Source organism: Ictidomys tridecemlineatus, chromosome 14 (genome assembly GCF_052094955.1).
Source record: "Ictidomys tridecemlineatus isolate mIctTri1 chromosome 14, mIctTri1.hap1, whole genome shotgun sequence".
In the NCBI taxonomy this organism is placed as follows: domain Eukaryota; kingdom Metazoa; phylum Chordata; class Mammalia; order Rodentia; family Sciuridae; genus Ictidomys; species Ictidomys tridecemlineatus.
Window position 1 is genome coordinate 70,439,753 of NC_135490.1, and position 14,718 is coordinate 70,454,470.

General features: G+C 45.6%; 1 protein-coding gene across 1 annotated transcript; it reads left to right on the forward strand.

The window, feature by feature from the left end:
• The first annotated feature begins 7,761 nt into the window (after nucleotides 1-7,761).
• Nucleotides 7,762-14,479, forward strand: LOC144370497 (uncharacterized). Its single transcript, XM_078031321.1, is given in 3 exon segments — nucleotides 7,762-8,958; nucleotides 8,961-12,524; nucleotides 13,005-14,479. Coding segments are annotated over 3 exon segments (4,476 nt in total). The 5' UTR covers nucleotides 7,762-8,123; the 3' UTR covers nucleotides 13,082-14,479.
• The last annotated feature ends 239 nt before the right edge of the window (nucleotides 14,480-14,718 follow it).

A 14,718-nucleotide genomic window follows, 5' to 3' on the forward strand; every position in this document is an offset into this window, starting at 1 on the left:
CCATTCTTAAAATTGTCAGTTTAGAGACTAGATTCCAAAAAGTGTATTTCAAACATAATGAAAACGAAACAACATGGCTAAATGCACTTTTCTCAATCTTAATAGGACAAAGGAAGCACTCTCAATTGATATTATTGAAGAGTTGGACAAAATAATTCTGAAGACTTAATATAACACTATTAAAGCCCAGAATTCTAAAAGTGGAATGCTTCTATCCAAGTTCAGAACACAAAATGGGAGAAGAGACATTGGCATTTTGATATGGAGGGAAAGGTGTTAGTTTTCCAGATTTCCATTAAAGAAGAAATGAATTATTAATATTTTTTGTAATACTGGAGATTGAATCCAGGGTCTCACACATGCAAATGCTCTACTACTGAGCTACACCCTTAGCCTAAACTATTTAATTTATTATTAAATATTCCTTGATCGCTGCTTGCATTTATCAATATCACTATGACACATATTTACATACAACTTTCTTACAATGAAGTTGAATATAAAATAAAACCAGTGTACTGATTTTCCTGAAGTCAAGTTCACTTCACCCATTTCTGCTACCTTATGATTTTTAATCCCTGGCCTGAGAGTCCCTGAACTTGAGGGAAAACTTGCTTCTGCATATATGTGGCTATCACTGGAGGCTGCCCATCTGAACTCAGGAGAAGAATCCTACTCGGCCTGGGCGGAAGGCCAGGGCATTGCCACAGAGTGGGCACACGTCCATGAACCAGATCATATGAAGTTTCATTTGCAGCACTGTGTGGCCCAGACATGCAGAGACTGTGGTTGACTACTGGTTTTCAGTTCCCCAGGCCTCTGGCCTTGAAGCAGGACTGATCATTAGCACCTTGACACAGAGCTTGCTCTGAGATATAGGAATATTTTTTTAAGTGAGAAGTAGAGGGACTCAGAGAAAGAGGGGGATTCTTGACTTTCTATAAATGGGATAAGAAGATACTTAAGTGATTGAATGAAACCACCAAAAGAAATTAATATATATTTTTTGTTTTTAATAGACCTCAGGTGAATATAATTAAGTTAATCATAACTCTTGATTTGTGATATACCCTTATCATGGCCTTCTTTTAGTGTGTGGGAAGATGGTTTATTTAATGACTCAGAGATATGAATGCATTCATATTCCAAGTTCCATACTTAGTAATCCTGGGCATTGCACTGAAACTTACTCACATAAGATCTAAGAAAGGGAGTGCAGAAAGAACTGTCCGCATTGAGCATCTATCTATTCCTTGCCAGGTACTATACTGGGCACTTTGCAAACATTATGTATTTAATTCTACCAAAGTTGTCCCAGGGTAAGCAAAAGCAAGCTAAATTGCTTCTCCTCCCTGTTTCTTCTTCTTCCCACTACTGTAAACTGGTTGGTCCGAAATAGAATCACTATGAGTGACAAGAACATTTCAGTACAATATTCTCAGGTGGTTGGGTGGTTTGATGTTGGGTGACTTTCAATTTTCACAGCTGAACTTTAAAAATCTCATTAAAACGGCTTTTTGTTGCTCTTTGCTGGGCTTAAATCAGCAGTGATTCAGCAAATAAGCAGGCACAGCAGGCTGCCTCTTTTGGCAGGGATAATAATGAGCCTACAAAGAATAGGAGTGGGAAAGGAAAAATGTGATTTCAAAGCTAACACATTGTGAGCTCCTTTGTAAGAATCATCTTCTGTAAATCCTAAGCGATCTTTATATGTCAATGACCTTGAAAGAAAAAGAAATCTCTTTCTTCTCCCCCATCACTGAAGTGTTTGCATTGGCAGAACGGGTTGGATAGGTGGATTGCTGAGGAGTTTGGAAATCTCTATTAGTGTCTGATGCAACCTGGTGTCCTGAGCAACATTAATTTTTTTAAAAAAAAAATTCTGAGCATGAAAAAGATCTCTTTTAGATTTAGACAGGCTCTAAATCCCCTAGCTGGCCTTCACCTAGTGTTTTAAAATTTTTTTTCTTCACATCGACCAGGAAGAATCATGAGGGGATACTGAAGAGGCTCCATATTGATTGCATGTCCACTAACGGGCAGGGGACAGTGAGGGGTGCCACAACGGAATCAGATAAAGCCCCTTCTTCGAGTTGTTCATGGTCTCATGAAATGGTTCAATCTACCCTCCCGGAATAGAACAGGTGTTCAAATATCAGACTTCAAGGAAGAAGGAAATAAAGGCTGTAAGAGGCACCAGACAGGGACAAGTCCTGCAAAGGGAGCTAAAGATCAACAGGTTTTTTTCAGATCAGGGTCACAGATTATGAACTTGAATGTGCAAAAGGGGCTCAGGAACAGGAAGGAGAGAGGAAGAGGCCCCTGCAGTGGAGATAGGAGGATGACATGAGCATGCGTGCTTGAGTGGCTGGGAAAAGAGAAAATAGAAGAAAGAATTATAAGGAGAGTAAAATCTTCCAGCCATCAGCCCCCTCGATCCCCTCCTTTGCACTGGCTGTCCGAATCTCTGTGACTTTAGGCTATCGCACGGTCAACACAACCTCCACCGTTTGGGGGGACTCCCTTTTGCCTGTCTTTCTCCTTTCCTCCTCTCTTTTGTTCCTCCCTAAGAACCAAGTCTCTACATAAGGACTCAATTACTAAATTGACAAAATTAGCATCCAGTGTACCTGTTGACTTTGGAGGGGCCTGTCTCTTAGGGCAGCAATCTGGAGGCCAGAGGAAGAGATTCAAGGACTTGAAATTTTAGATTCTTAGAAGAGCTTCTAAGTCATTTGCATATAGCTTCTAAGTCCGGCCTCCTGCCTTTTCTATCAAATCTTTTTAAATCCTCCCTGGGTCTTGGCAGCCCCTAATCTCTTCCAATGGTAGGTGACTGAGAGCCCAACCCTATGCACATCTTTATTTCAGGTCTGTGCTCAGTAGCATTCAAGGGGATTGGGCAGGAACTGGTCTGCATTAAGGGTACAAAGCCCCTCTTCAGCCCTCGGGCAGCAGGGGGGTCCCAGGATCATAAGACCTTGCCTGGGCGCTTCGAGGAGAACAAGCCACTACTCAAGCCTCGCTGGCTGTTTATATCAGGGACAGAGAGCTTCACACCATTGCCTGCTCAGGGTCTGTGGTGGGGAAGCTGCTGAGGGGTTGGCAGTGGATAATGTGGGCATTCATTCACTCCAACTGCTTTGCCCAGAGCGCTCGCCAGTGCAGAGGGGAGCGAACAGGAGGAGAGCGTGGAAAGCAGACGGGCAAAAGCAGCCTTTGGTACAACAAGCCAGCTCTCCTCTCTGCCTTCGGGGCCACCCTGCAAGGAGAGCCGCTCCTGGGGAGTTGGGCCATCACTGCTGCAGGGGACGTGAACTTCTGTAGCCTGGCTTGCCTAAGTCTATAATAAGTCTAGTTAAACATTTCTAGCATTTCCAAATACTCTTGGTGACTATTTCCCCCAATGAACTGCTGCTAAATAAGGGTGGATGGACCCGATATCCTCAGATCAGTTTGGAAGCTATTCAACGTTTGCTCCCCCAGTTCAGAAGCGTTGGGTCAGACAGTCCCTCTGCCATCTCCTGATAAGAGTCCTGGATGGGGATTTAGGAGGACTTGGGCCTTTTTCCAGCCTCACCACCATGAATGTGACCTCAAAAGTAGTTATGTAAATGTTCTGGACTTTGGTTTCTTCACCTTGAAAATGGACATAGTAACTACTGTCTTTCCTAGCTCCGGGTGGTAAGGATGAAGCAAGAAAACCATCAGTCATGTTCTGTGTGAGGGTCCAGAAGTCCTCAAGATCGGGGGTTGGCAAGATTTTATGCAAAGAGCCAGATAGTCGATATTTTAGGCTTAGTGCAGCACATCGGGTCTTTGGTGCATATTCTTGTGTGTGTGTGTGTGTGTGTGTGTGTGTGTTGTAAAGTGTAGAAGCTATTGTGAAGCTCATGGACCGTACAAAAATCCACAGGCTGGATTTAATGCACAGGTTGAAGTTTGCCAGCCTCTGCTTAAAGATGGACCACAGGTAGAAGCTAGAGGCCGGCTCAGGGGTTTTGAACAGTCTCAGTTAAATCAATAGAATGTGAAGTATACATAAATGTAAATAAACATACATGCTCATAGTACTTCCGGCCTTGTGGCCCCTACTAGTGAAATGATTTGAATCCCGGCCCAAGGAGATTTTGATTCATGTGCTCCTAGACTAACTCGCCATTTGCTGAGAACTTCACTGCGTAGACTAGAGCATCTAGTCTAAATTGTTTAGGAGTCTTAAAGACTGAAGGTCAGCCTTGAACCTCAACTTGGTTAGTTATTACCCTCGGAGGTTCTTGGGACCCCCATGTAAATGAAACCCTGAGCAGCCCAGCTGGTGCCCCATATGCCTTTGCTCTCAGGGAGAATGGGGGAAAGGCCTCTCTCTGGGGACTCACTACTGCTACTACTCATTGACTGTAACAATTAGCACAGGATAATTAGTACTTTGATGACAATGTGCTTTTAAATTGCGTTATCCTTTCTCTAATGAAGTTTGCTGGCTTCATGGCTGTCACTTGCAAAAAAGAAAGATGCGATGGCAAATATTTAAATGTAGAACTTGAGACCCGAAAGCCAACCTTCATTATTAGATAGGGCAATGGGGTCTGCTTCCTCAGTCTCCAGTGAGAAGTCAGGTCCCGTGCTCACTTTGTCTGTCTTTATATGCTTTCTTTTAGATTCACTCCATATTTGAGGATATTAGAAGAGCCACAGAATGGAAGCCCAGTATATCAGATAGCAAAGAATGTTCATTTCATTCCCTTCCCTTCCAAAGTATTTCCAAACAAAAATGGCAGATGGGTAACTCTTATCTAGACTAAAATACAAAATTTTCTTTCTAGGTGATAATTTCCGTTTGTTAGCATATACAGCCCACAACTCAGCACTTCTGCTTCTGCACTGTACAGCGTAGAAATCTCTACTCTGCAGAAGAAAATTGTATCTCCTCACCTAGACCATACCTTGAACATGGACTGAGGTCTTAGAAATGCTTGACCCTGGTCACAAGAAGGAAAGTGTCGATGACTCAGGGTATCTAGCATCCCTCCTGGGTTGCACAACCTATTGTAAAGATGGAGACCATCTGCACTCTATCCTCTGATGAAGGGAAACACTTTAGAAATAACCTAGCTAAGGGCAATGATTGGCAGCCATCTGACACAAGAGGGTGGATTCAGTGAATGAAAATCCCACCAGGGAGAATTTTGAAGTCAATTTTCTTTGGAGACCAATTGGGCATGCTAATGAACCTAAAAGATGAATGGCTTATTGGGGAACATGCTTAGATATCAATTTCTTTATAAAAGTATAATAAAGAGGAGATAGATGGTAGTGTCTTCCACTCTGAAACCATGGAGATACAGAAATGAAAAATCTTTATCCTCCAATTTTGGTTTCATTAGACTGCATACATAGCTGTCATTGTGTTATATTTAAAAATCGTGGTTCTTTTACTAGAATTTGGGTCGAATGATTCCTGACTAGGTATGAGAGGTGCATCCTCATCTGCTGACCCCTGAGAAGCCTTCTCTGTGACCTCCCACTGCAGTCAAACAGTGTGAGTCTTGGTCGACTTTAGTTCTAACACTGGACGTTCTGGCCCTGTCCTTCATCTTTTGGGGAGGGGTATATCCTGCTGTCCTGAGGCTGTGACCCTTCGCTAGAGCTCCCGAGCAGCACAGGCGATGGCACCCTAGGAACCCTGAGAAGGGAGAGCTTCCAGGAAAAGGTGAGGTCCACCGGATCTGCCCGAGGAACTGCTGCTGCTGTGCTTTTAGTTCACATTCTGCTATTCACAGGCAGAAGACAGGTACAGACTCACTAAGGGAGGACGGTCACAACACATCCCACGACTCTCACTAACTTCAGGATAAAATCTAAACTTCATAGGCTAGCAGATCAAGTCCTTCATGATTGGGCCTCCTCAGATAGCCCACTAGCCTCTGGGAACAGCTTGGCCCTTCTCAAATGTACCATATTCCTCTAAGAAAAAAACAAGGCTTTGTGCTTTTCCCTGTGTTGGAAGGTTCTTTCTCCATTGTTATGACTTGGAGAACTCCTGCTCATCCATTGGGGCCCAGGCCAAATCGTCCTCTAGGAAGTCTTTCCTGGCTCTCATGAGCAAATTATTTCTTTTTCTCTCTTCTCCCTTAAGGCCTTATGAAAACTTCTTTGATGGCACACATGACTTCCAGCAGTCATTTATTTTTGTATTAATCTTCTCCAGCATCCTATGAGCTCCTGACCAATACCCTCTGAGCCAGTGCTTAGCCATGGTGTCTCCAAGAAATGTTGAGCAAATAGATGAATGACCTAGAGCCAGACATCAGAAGGCTTTGATGACCTACCAAATGATCCAGTGCGACACTCAGTGCTATCCACTGCGGATTTTAAACAATACACCGGGAAACAGGGAGAGAATATTAGAACTCCTACTTATATCTGTCTGTCAAAAATTATCAGTGAAAGTATGCTTCCTAGTGTTTCATATGAATGGATATAGCACATATATTTAACTTACAAGTAATTGTATACATTAAGGGTGTGCGGACCACTGTTGTAAGCAGTCAAAACCACTGGAAGATTCTGAACAGTGTAAAAGATGCGAGAAAACAATGTGTAGGAGAATCAACCTTATAGACAGGGGGGAGTGAAGGCCATCAATCAATATGCAGAGAACTAAAGAGGGCCATACCTGAGAGATGAGACCAGGCATGTGTATGGGGCATTAGAAATGGGGGGGGTGTCTACTAAATAAATTATTTTCATGACATCAGTAACACTGGGTGGCATACAGGCCAACAGTAAAGAGGAGGAGTCCCATAGAGATTCTGAAATGCAACCTGAAAACAGGTGTGCAGGCTGCACTCAGAGGGGAAGGCAGAATCCTTTGCCCCAGGCTTAGATTCTTTTAAGAGAGGCAAAAAAAAAAAAAAAAATCCCCCTATTTGTTTGAAGGGACAACAAATCAGAGTCCTGCATCAGATCTGTCCAAGTCCAGCTCGGGGCTCTTTAGAAAGACTATTTATAGCCTCGGGTTTTTGCAGCAATGTTGTGCAATTATTGAGTGGGGTGGCTGAACATTGGCTTGAGCCATTGCTGAGTGAGCAGTAGTCTTCTGGCTGCTTTCTGATAGCTTAGGAATTGACCATGAAAGACCCCAGCCTCAAAGCCTTAAGCTTAATGTTAAGAAATATAACGTTTTGCTCTGCAGTCACAAGATGCTTCCTCCTAACCGCAACCCATGCCCCACACCCCCCATGTTGTAACCCATACGTTAATACCCTCATGTCAAAACCGCAAGATGTCCCAGACAGTTAAGAAACCACGAGATGTTCCAGAGGGGCAGACTTGAGCAAAAGAGGACAAAAATAGGAGCACATGGGTGGGGTCTCCAAACCCACTCTGCCCCCTGTGACCACTTTTAGGGGAGCTTGAGAGGGGGCCAATGAAATAGCTGATACTGTGCCAAGCTGTCATGGGGGGGCCAATGAAATAACTGTTACTGTGCTAAGTTGGAATCTTATCCCTTGCAACCTATAAAAATCCTGTAACCCCGAGCCCATGCATGCAAGCTGCCTAAGCCACGGCTGAGGTTCTGCTTTGCATCCATAGGCGCCTATGTAAATAAATTCCTCCTGCTGATTGCATCCAGTGACTCGCGTGTTCCATTCTGGGTTGGGGTCTCGGGGGTCTTTCATTTGGGGGCTCGTCCGGGATCACCGGAACGACCCAGACCCAAATCCGGAGGACACTCGACTTCACTGGGAGGTAAGCCGGCAAATACGAGCTCTCTGTCTCTATGTTTGTCTCTATGTTTAATGTCTTGCGCAGCGTCTGTATTCTGAAGTCTACGCGTAGCTCAGTATCTGAAGGCAGCTTGAGAAGGAGCTAATTTGAGGTTTAGCTCGGACTTCTCCCCTGCCACCCTGGGAGACGTCCCAGGGATCCGAAGGGTCCATTTTTTCGGGGCCCCCAGTGTTTCTGAAGGATACACTGTCTTTGTAGGCGAAAGAGAAGTACTAACTTCTCCCAAGCCATCTGAATTCGGTTTCTGCCGGCACCGCGCAGCGCTCGTCCCGTTCGGTCTCGTCTTTGTACTACTGTGTCTGTCTGTCTACTTTCTGTCTGAAAGAAATATGGGGAACACCCTAACTACCCCTTTGAGCCTTACTCTAGATCATTGGCAGGACGTCCAAAAGCGCGCAAACAACTTGTCCGTGACGGTCAAAAAGAAGAAATGGAAAACTCTCTGTGCCTCAGAATGGCCTACATTCAATACCAGCTGGCCTCCTGAAGGAACCTTTAACATTGATTCTATCTTACAGGTGAAGTCTCGAATCTTCATCCAAGGTCCTCAGGGACACCCTGATCAAATACCCTATATTATTACTTGGGAAGATTTAGCTTCCACGCCACCCTCCTGGGTAGCTCCTTTCTCTCCTCCTAAGTCTCCTTCTTCTTCTTCTCCCCTCGAGCCCTCTGCCCCTCTCCTTCCAGTTCCTCCTCTTCTACCCCCTCAAACCTCCCAACTTTACCCTGTTCTCGACAAATCTGAAACTTCAACTAAGCCAGGGGCAACACCAAAGAAGGTTTTGCCACCAGAAGACTCAGCCCTAATTGACCTGCTAGCTGATGAGCCTCCTCCTTATCAGCCCCAGCCCTTACCAGCCCTTGGGTCCAATCCACCTTCCTCGGAGGAAGAAGAAGATGACCAAGAGGGTCCAACAGCCAGTGCTCCCCCAGATCCATCCCCCATGGTGGGACAGCTCCGAGGACGACGGGATCACACTGCACCAGGGGACACTTCTAGAGTTCTCCCCCTGCGGCAAATGGGGGGTCCCAATGGCCAATATCAGTATTGGCCATTCTCAGCCTCTGACCTTTATAACTGGAAAACTCATAATCCTTCCTTTGCTAAAGACCCTGTAGCTTTAACCTCTCTGATTAAATCTATTCTAGTGACTCACCAGCCAAGGAGAAACAAAAAGTTCTTTTGGAAGCTCGCAAAAATGTACCAGGGGATGATGGGCGACCTACCCAACTCCCAAATTTGATTAACGAGGCTTTTCCTTTAACCCGGCCAAACTGGGACTATACCACTGAAGCAGGTAGGAACCACCTACGTCTCTATCGCCAGTTACTCATAGCGGGTCTCCAAGGAGCAGGGCGTCGGCCCATTAATTTGGCCCAGGTAAGACAAACTATTCAGGGGGCAGAGGAGAGCCCAACAGCATTTTTAGAAAGACTAAAGGAGGCATATCGGAGGTTCACACCCTTCGATCCTGATAGTGAGGATCAGAAAGAAAATGTCTCTATGACATTTATTTGGCAATCTGCCCCAGACATCAGAACTAAGTTGCAAAGACTGGATAATTTGCAGGATTTCTCTCTAACAGATTTGCTGAAGGAAGCAGAAAAGATATTTAACAAGAGAGAAACTCCAGAGGAACAAAAGAATAGAATCAGGAAGATGCAAGAAGAACGAGACCTTAAGCTTAGAGAAGAGTCAGACAAAAGGGAAAGAGAAAGTGATCGAAAGCGTAACAGGGAACTAAGCAAAATATTGGCCACTGTAGTTCAGGCAGGACGTCAGGGAGACAAAGTAAGTCAGGACAGGGAACGGAGCAGACCCCATGTAGACCGAGACCAATGTGCCTACTGTAAGGAAAAAGGACACTGGGTAAAAGACTGCCCAAAGAGACCCCCCAACCCTAGAAGAGGTGCAAATCGGGCCTCGCAGTTACTAGCATTAGATGAAGACTGAAGGAGTCAGGGCCAGGAGCTCCCCCCTGAGCCCCGGGTAACCCTACAAGTAGGGGAGCAACCTGTAACCTTCCTAGTGGATACGGGAGCCCAACACTCAGTGCTGACGCAAGCACCAGGACCCATAAGCCACAGAACAACATGGGTCCAAGGTGCCACCGGGAACAAACCATACCGATGGACTACCGAAAGAGAAGTACACCTTGCCACAGGTAAGGTTTCTCATTCGTTTCTACATGTGCCTGATTGTCCGTATCCACTACTAGGAAGAGACCTGTTAACCAAATTGAGGGCCCAAATTTATTTCAAGGACGGGGGTGTCTCTATTACCGGGCCAAACCAGACCCCCTTGCATGTATTGACTTTCAAACTAGAAGATGAATACAAACTTTTTGATAAGTCCTCACTACCTATTAAAAACATGGACTATTGGCTTAGTTCCTACCCGGAGGCCTGGGCAGAAACTGGAGGAATGGGAATAGCTAAACAACAACCTCCCATAGTCATACAGCTAAAAGCCACTGCAACTCCTATTAATATTAAACAATATCCTATGTCAAGGGAGGCCTACCAAGGCATCAAGCCGCATATCAAACGCCTCCTAGATCAAGGCATTCTAACATCTTGCCGGTCGCCCTGGAACACCCCGCTGCTACCGGTCAAAAAGCCAGGGACTAATGATTATCGACCGGTTCAGGACTTAAGGGAAGTTAACAAAAGGGTAGAAGACATTCACCCCACAGTGCCAAATCCCTACAATCTCCTCAGCACCTTGCCTCCGACCCATACCTGGTATACTGTTTTGGACCTAAAAGATGCCTTTTTCTGCCTAAGACTGTCTCCCCAAAGTCAGGCCCTTTTTGCATTCGAATGGAAAGATCCCGAGGAAAGGGTTTCTGGACAGCTGACTTGGACGAGACTACCACAAGGATTTAAAAACAGCCCAACGCTCTTTGATGAGGCTCTGCACCAGGACTTGGCTGAATTTCGGGTAAGACACCCTTCCTTAATTATGCTTCAATATGTGGATGATATCTTGTTGGCTGCAACCTCCAAAGAAGACTGCCTAACAGGTACGAAAGAATTGTTGCAAACCTTGGGACTACTGGGGTACAGGGCATCAGCAAAGAAGGCCCAAATCTGTCAGACAAAGGTTACCTATCTTGGCTATGAACTTTACGATGGTCGGCGCTGGCTGACAGCTGCCAGGAAAGAGACTATCTCAAATATACCAACTCCCCAGAGTCCCAAGCAGCTGCGGGAGTTTCTAGGAACCGCAGGTTTCTGCAGACTCTGGATTCCTGGGTTTGCTGAGATAGCAGCCCCCTTGTATCCACTGACTAAACCAGGTATCTCCTTTACCTGGACTGAGGAACATCAATTGGCATTTGAACAAATTAAATTGGCTCTTTTATCGGCCCCCGCCTTAGGTCTGCCAGACATTACCAAGCCTTTTGATCTGTTTATAGATGAAAAACAGGGTTATGCAAAAGGGGTTCTAACCCAAAAACTGGGACCCTGGAGGCGCCCTATAGCCTACCTGTCAAAGAAATTGGATCCAGTGGCAGCCGGATGGCCACCTTGCCTCCGGATGATAGCAGCTGTGGCTCTTCTGATTAAGGATGCCACCAAACTGACTTTGGGACAGCCATTAACCCTATTAACCCCTCATGCCATTGAAACCATAATTCGCCAGCCACCCGACCGCTGGATGTCAAATGCCCGGCTCACCCATTACCAGTCTTTGTTATTGGATACTGACCGGATCCAGTTCGGCCCCTTGGTGACATTAAATCCAGCAACCCTCCTGCCGCTCCCGGAAAAAGCAGATCCTCACAACTGCCAGCAGATTCTTGCAGAAACACAGGGGACCCGGCCAGACCTCACAGACCAACCAATGAAGGATGCAGAGCTAGTCTGGTATACAGATGGAAGCAGTTATCTGCTCAATGGAGAACGACGAGCAGGAGCGGCCATCACCACTGAATCTGAGGTAATATGGGCGAGTGCGCTTCCGGGCGGGACGTCAGCTCAGCGGGCAGAACTGATAGCTCTGACTCAAGCCTTAAAGCTGGCAGAGGGGAAAAAGCTAAATGTATACACAGACAGCAGATATGCTTTTGCCACTGCTCATATACATGGGGAAATTTACAAGCGCCAAGGATTACTAACCTCAGAAGGAAAAGAAATCAAAAATAAGACTGAAATATTAGCTTTACTTAAAGCTTTATTTTTGCCTAAGAAATTAAGTATCATGCATTGTCCCGGCCATCAGAAAAAAGACACTCCAGAGGCCAAAGGGAACAGATTAGCAGATGAGACAGCCAAGAAAGCAGCTCTAGGGCCACAGCTCTTAATAATGACTCTATTGCCCCAACAAGTAGACCCACCGCATGCTAACCACGAAGAACAATGGGTCTATGAAGACAAGGACTTAAATGTCATACAGAGACTGGGGGCTACCTACAGCCCAGAGGACAATACCTGGAAATATCAAGGAAAGACTATCATGCCCCTTAAAGATGCAAAACAACTAGTGAAGTCCCTACACAGACTCACACACCTTGGAGCTAAAAAGATAAAAGAACTTTTAGACCGCGGGGAAGGTACTTTATATCTCCCAAACAGGGATCAACTTCTTCGCCAGACAGCAGAAAATTGTCAAGCATGTGCCCAGGTAAATGCTGGTAAAAACAAGATTGGAATCGGAATTCGAATAAAAGGGCATAAACCTGGAACCCATTGGGAAATAGACTTTACTGAAATCAAACCAGGTATGTGGCTATAAGTATCTTCTAGTTTTTGTTGATACCTTCTCCGGATGGGCAGAAGCATTCCCGACTCGACATGAAACTGCTAAGGTGGTTGCAAAGAAATTATTAGAAGAGATTTTTCCCAGGTATGGGGTACCTGGGACAATTGGATCGGATAACGGGCCTGCCTTCGTTTCCCAGGTAAGTCAGATGGTGGCCAATATATTGGGGATCAATTGGAAATTACATTGTGCTTACAGACCCCAAAGTTCAGGACAGGTAGAAAGAATGAATAGAACTATTAAGGAGACCTTGACCAAATTAACGCTTGAAACTGGCACTAGAGACTGGGTACAGCTCCTGCCTTTAGCCTTATATCGGGCCCGAAATACCCCAGGCCCACAGGGACTAACCCCATTTGAGATTCTGTACGGTGCCCCACCACCTGCTGTTAACTTTTATGAAACTGAAACCTGTGCCTCCCTCGCCCCATCTATGCAGACTCATTTGCGTGCCTTGCAGCTGGTTCAGAACGAGGTCTGGAAGCCTTTAGCCGCAGCATACAAAGAGGAACTTAAAACCCCATCGCTGCCACATCCCTTCAAAGTCGGAGACACCGTCTGGGTACGCAGACACCAGAGCAAGAACCTTGAACCACGGTGGAAAGGACCCTACACTGTCCTGCTGACGACTCCTACTGCAGTCAAAGTGGACGGCATCTCTGCTTGGATCCACGCCTCTCATGTAAAGACTGCTCATCCACTGGAATCCACCAGCACCTCTTCAGGATGGAAATTGCAGCGCACTCAAAACCCGCTAAAGATAAGACTCACTCGCTGCTGACTTTATTCACTTTATGTCTAGCTCTCCCCATGTCAGCTGCCAGGCACCACTTGTATAACCCCCCGCACCCCCGAAAGTCCCAGACAGTTGGGGATCCTAGAAGCCGCAGTACAGCAAGATCTGAGGGCAATAGAAACCTCTGTAACTGCTTTAGAAAAATCTTTAACCTCCTTATCAGAGGTAATATTGCAAAATAGACGGGGTCTAGACTTATTGTTCTTAAAGGAAGGAGGGCTTTGTGCTGCCCTAAAAAAAAAAAAATTGTTACTTTTACACAGATCATACAGGGGTAATAAGGGAATCCATGACAAAACTCAGAGAAAAGACTAGATGCACGGGAAAGATCCCTGCGGAGCTCTCAAAGTTGATTTGAAGGCTGGTTCAATAAGTCCCCATGGCTGACTACTCTATTATCTACTATAGCTGGACCCTTGATTATCTTGCTGTTGATTTTAATGTTTGGACCCTGTATTTTTAACAAATTGATGCAGTTTATAAAAGACAGGCTTTCTGTAGTACAAACCATGGTCCTTACCCAGCAATATCACTTGCTTCAACAACAGGCTGAATCTGAACCCGAACAGGCAGATCTATGGATATAAGATTATATCCCTGATAAAAGAAAAGGGGGGAATGAAAGACCCCAGCCTCAAAGCCTTAAGCTTAATGTTAAGAAATATAACGTTTTGCTCTGCAGTCACAAGATGCTTCCTCCTAACCGCAACCCATGCCCCACACCCCCCATGTTGTAACCCATACGTTAATACCCTCATGTCAAAACCGCAAGATGTCCCAGACAGTTAAGAAACCACGAGATGTTCCAGAGGGGCAGACTTGAGCAAAAGAGGACAAAAATAGGAGCACATGGGTGGGGTCTCCAAACCCACTCTGCCCCCTGTGACCACTTTTAGGGGAGCTTGAGAGGGGGCCAATGAAATAGCTGATACTGTGCCAAGCTGTCATGGGGGGGCCAATGAAATAACTGTTACTGTGCTAAGTTGGAATCTTATCCCTTGCAACCTATAAAAATCCTGTAACCCCGAGCCCATGCATGCAAGCTGCCTAAGCCACGGCTGAGGTTCTGCTTTGCATCCATAGGCGCCTATGTAAATAAATTCCTCCTGCTGATTGCATCCAGTGACTCGCGTGTTCCATTCTGGGTTGGGGTCTCGGGGGTCTTTCAACCAGAGAAGGTGGATTTGTTTGTCAGTTGAGCAACCTGAGGTTGTCCTGCCCGATTTTCTCCCTTTAAACATTAACCATCTCTTAAAATGTTTGTGTTTTGTGCCCAAGGCCATGGGGTCCCCAAGAGACGGAGGAGGGGGAAAGAAGGGAGGGAGACACGTCAATAATCCATTTATCCACAAGCAGT